At 46.6% G+C, this 4,414-nt stretch overlaps 1 protein-coding gene across 1 annotated transcript; it reads right to left on the bottom strand.

Annotated features, from left to right (window-relative positions):
• Positions 1-359: 359 nt before the first annotated feature.
• On the bottom strand, positions 360-2,245 carry LOC102872889 (kelch-like protein 9-like). The gene has a single exon (XM_006881271.1). The coding sequence runs from the start codon at positions 2,240-2,242 to the stop codon at positions 389-391; it is 1,854 nt and encodes a 617-aa protein (XP_006881333.1). The 5' UTR covers positions 2,243-2,245; the 3' UTR covers positions 360-388.
• Positions 2,246-4,414: the final 2,169 nt, after the last annotated feature.

The raw sequence follows: 4,414 nt of genomic DNA, 5'->3' as shown, positions 1-4,414 counted from the left end.
ACTTGGCAACCTTTTATTTTTGTCTTAGGTTGCAACATGCTGCCTCCCTCTTGTTCTACAGTCAAGGATGAAAACTTTGAACTCTGAAGCATAATGAACAGAGTTATGTTTACTACAATCACCTGTAATGTGATTTACACAGCACTGCAAAAAGGACATCTAATTTAAACATTTTCCACACATCTCTTTTCATTTGTTAAAACAGCTGGCTACATGGAATATATTTTTGGAATGCATTTGTTAGCTACTTGATAAAAATACTAAGCCAAATAGCACACATCAGTTAGCTTTTTATCTAATAACTGTACCAAGCATTTTAAGAAGAGATACAACTGAAGGAAAAAATAGAACATCCATGATGCACTGCAAAGGTCTCAGGTCGTAAGTCCTAGGAATGATCTGAAGGTGCTGAAAGAGGAGATTCTCTAGACGGTGACCCGGGGTTTTCTTCAGGTGGAAAAACCGTGAGGGTACAAGCCCGGATGCCGCCAAGTGACTCCGGAAGGTCAAAAACTTTGTGCCACTCATCTTTCTCTGGGTCGTATTTCTGGACAATTTCCACCATGCAACGATTATTCCAAGAATACCCACCAACAACATATATTTTATTTTCAAAGACGGCAACTCCAACATCACTCTGACCCCTTAACATAGCAGCAATCGGTGTCCACTGGTCAAGGGTCGGTGAATAGTATTCACAGCTTAGAACGTCATCATAGTCGCTTGTCCCCCTGAAGTGATTGCCACCAATGACATAAAGTTTGTCTCCAACCGTGCACATGCAATGCAGGCCTCGGACAGTCGTCATTGGCGCTTTCTGTGTCCATTTGTCTGTGTCAGGGTCAAAGCACATGAGCTCATTTTGGAAAGTATCGTGGGTGATGCCTCCTGAAATGTACATTAAGCCCCCGTACACTGTCCCCGCGTGGCCGTAGTGAGGTTCGCTCATTTTTGCCACATAGCTCCACTCATTCATTCTGGGGTTGTAACATTCTACTGTGGCCAGTTCACCAGCTGCGCTGCGCCCACCAACCGCATACAAATGTCCCTTGAGGGCGCTCAAGTGGAAGAAGGTGCGCTTTTCATTTAACGAAGCAACTTGCATCCACTTATTATACCTCGGATCAAATCGAAACACCGTATCGACAGCGGTTTTGCCTTTCGTGTCGTAATTACTCTGACCTCCAACTACATAAAGAAAGTTCCCGATGACGGCAATGCCGTGCTGGTACCGAGGGGCATCCATGGGGGCTAAGGATTTCCACTCTTGCGCCCTCTCATCATACATTCTTAATTCTTTACTGACAACCAGCTGCTGCCTCAAAACTCCTCCCAGAGTAACCAAGTGAGTGGAGTCGGATCGGATGGCAGTTCTGTCTGACTGCATCACCGGCTGCATATACGGCATCATCTGGTAATTGCTAGCCTCCAAGAGCAAATTCACACAGGTGTTATCCGTTCTCATGAAATCCACAGTCTGTACATAATTGATGAGGTCCTGCGGTGTCATCAGTGGAAATCGGATGTTCTTCATTAATTTTGCGGCATAATCCATGCGCGGGTCTTCCAACCTTAGCCAGCGACAGGCGGCCTTGAAAAGTTCAAGTTCAGAGCAGTGCTTCAGGCTGTTACTGGAAAGCACAAAGGCCAGCCTTTCAAAGGGAAGCTTGAGGAACTCCCCGGTACTCAACAAGGCCGGGAAATTCTTGAGGATGAAGTTATTGACGTATTTGTCCACTTCGATAAGGTTGTAGGTGTTGGCAATCCGCCCCACCTCCACACAGTTATCCAAAGACACCCCTGAGATCAGAAAGACTTTACAGAAGTCCAGAACGGGTAAAATCTGCAGGAAGCTGGCAGCCTCCAGTGTGTCTTGAAGGTTGTCCATATTCAGAGAAAGCTTTGCTGTATAGATGAAATCGATGATCTTCTTCAGCCCAACCTTGTTCACCCCATGAAGCTTAATGCACATCAAATCCTGTTCTTTCATGCCCCCTGTGAACATGGCTTTGAAATAATCACTGGCAGACGCCATCATAGCGCGGTGGACAGGGAAGATCTCGTCCCCGTCCCCGGGCACTAGAGTCACATCGCAAAGCAATCCTTCTATTCTAAGCTGATCGAAGCCTTGCAAAACCACCGAGCTGTGCGTATTGCTGGTGAAAAACCGCGTGGTCCCGGCCTTGCAGGGCTGCAAATGGGCAGAGACGCCCATTTCACCGTTGCCAAGCGACACTTTCATGGGCGCACCTTCCGCTTTGCACAACACGGTGTGTACGGGCTGCAGAAGGCAGGTGTGTTCAAGGAGCCGAGGACATGCACGGGGCCAGCCGGTCAGCTGGCTTTTCCCGACTAACAAGGGCCCGCGGTCGCGCAGCCGCCCCTCGGGGCACAGCTGTCACTCATGCACCAAGAACTGTTTCGGGGGACCACACAGCGCCACGGACCTCAGAGCTGATTATTAGGCAGCTGAGTCATCCCCCGCAGGCAATGAAATGACCCGGTTCACCTCGTCCGGCCCGCGCCGCCGCGCCTTCGCCAGGCCCGCTCCGAGCCGAGAGCGGGGGAGGCGCCGCCACGTCCTGCAGCTCCGCGGCGAGGCCGGGACCTCCGCCAGCGGCCCGCTGTCCCCTCCGCTGTCCCCTCTGCTGTCCTCAGTGAGTCGCCGCGGCCGCAGGCCAAGCTCTGCGCAGGGAGCTGCGACGATGGCCTAGGCCGTGGCCTGGACAGCGGAGCGAGCGGTGGACGCCGACCGAGTCCTTCCGGAAAAGCTGGGCCTCCGGATTCCGAGAGCTAGGAGCGGCCGGGATGCGACTGCGGCTGCGCGCCCTTCTGACCTCGCCACTGCGCAGGCGCGGGGTGGGGGGTGTGGAGGGGCGAGGGAGTGCGCCAGGGGCGGGGCCGCGGCGCTATGCACTGCCTCACTCTCGGCCAGCGAGTGCGGGGCCAAGTGGGTCAGGGGTTCGCTGTCCTTATTGGCTGGGTCTGTGCTTAAGTTCACACCGATTAGCTTCTGTCTTGTAAATGACAAGGAAACCCAGCCAGTTTTAGGTGGAAAGAAAATGCGGCAGAGAGGAGGATGAAAGGAAGAGAATGGTTTTTTTTCTTTATAAAATACTATAATTTTATTTCCCCCAACGCAATTTAAAGACTCAATTATAAATTTTGTTCAAATTTTCAAAGATATTGTTTGAAACATATCTCTTTTTACGAAGTTGTGACACTGCGATGTAAATAAGACATTCTGAATTTTTTTACTCACTGCAAGTCTTTGATTAAAAAAATTGGCTTTCATACTTCCCATTTTCCATTAGCAATTTTAAAAAGGCTACATCAGTTTTTAACAATTGTATACACACACGTATACACACACATATATACACACACATATCTATACACACACATAGATATATATATATAATACTATTCTAAGAATTGGCTGAGAGAACTATTTCAGGAAGTAGCATACAATCAAGAACTTGGTAATAAAGGAGGAAGTTCAAGCTGCAATGAAGGCATTGGCAAAATATAGTGCTCTAGGAATTAATGGAATACCAGTTGACGTGATTTAGCCGATATATAGCCTTGGATGTGCTCATTAATCTATGCTAAGAAATTTGGAAGACAGTTACCTACCTGGCCAACTGACTTGAAAAAAAAATAAGTATTTGTTTCTATCACAAAAAACCAGGTGGAAATTCCCAATAATACTGTTAATTATCATGTACAAGTAAACTTTTGCTAAAGATTGCCCGAAAGCAGAACAATACCTTGATAGAGAATTTCCAGACATTCAAGATGAATTTAGAAGAGGTTATAGCACCCATGGTATCACAACTTATGTCAGATAGATCTTGCAAGAGAGCAGAGTATACCAGAAAGATGTCTCTGTGTTTTATTGACTACACAAAGACATTTGACTGTGTGGATGACAACAAATTAGGGCTAACACTCAGAAGAGTAGGAATCTCAGAGCACTTAATTGTGCTCATATGAAATCTATACGTAGACCAAGAAGCTGTTCTTTGAACAGAGCAAGGGAATGCTACATAGCATAAAACAATAAAAGATGTGCTTCAGGACTGTATCCTTTCTCCATACCTATGCAATCTATATAATGAGCATATAAATCAAGAAGCCTGATTTTATGAGGCATCAGGATCTGAAGAAGACTCATTAACAACCTGTGTTATGCAGATGACAAAACCTTGCTTGCTGCAGGTGTAGAGGACTTGAAATACTTGCTGCAGAAGGTCAAAGACTACAGCCTTCAATATGGATTACATCTCAATATCAAGAAAACAAATTCTTACTCCTAGACCAGTAAACAAAATCATGATAAATGCAGATAAGATTGAAATTGTGAACAATTTCATAGATTGAAATTGTCAACAATTTCATCTCGCTTGGAACC

The sequence above is a fragment of the Elephantulus edwardii genome, unplaced genomic scaffold (assembly GCF_000299155.1).
Source record: "Elephantulus edwardii isolate Elephantulus edwardi_28Jun2011 unplaced genomic scaffold, EleEdw1.0 scaffold00014, whole genome shotgun sequence".
NCBI classification, from domain to species: Eukaryota; Metazoa; Chordata; class Mammalia; order Macroscelidea; family Macroscelididae; genus Elephantulus; species Elephantulus edwardii.
Note: the sequence above shows the minus strand (reverse complement) of the source record. Positions and strands in the feature narration are given on the sequence as shown.

Bases quoted from the DNA above. Each gene is read 5' to 3' on its own strand.
- LOC102872889 (XM_006881271.1), bottom strand. From the start codon at position 2,242: ATGAAAGTGTCGCTTGGCAACGGTGAAATGGGCGTCTCTGCCCATTTG.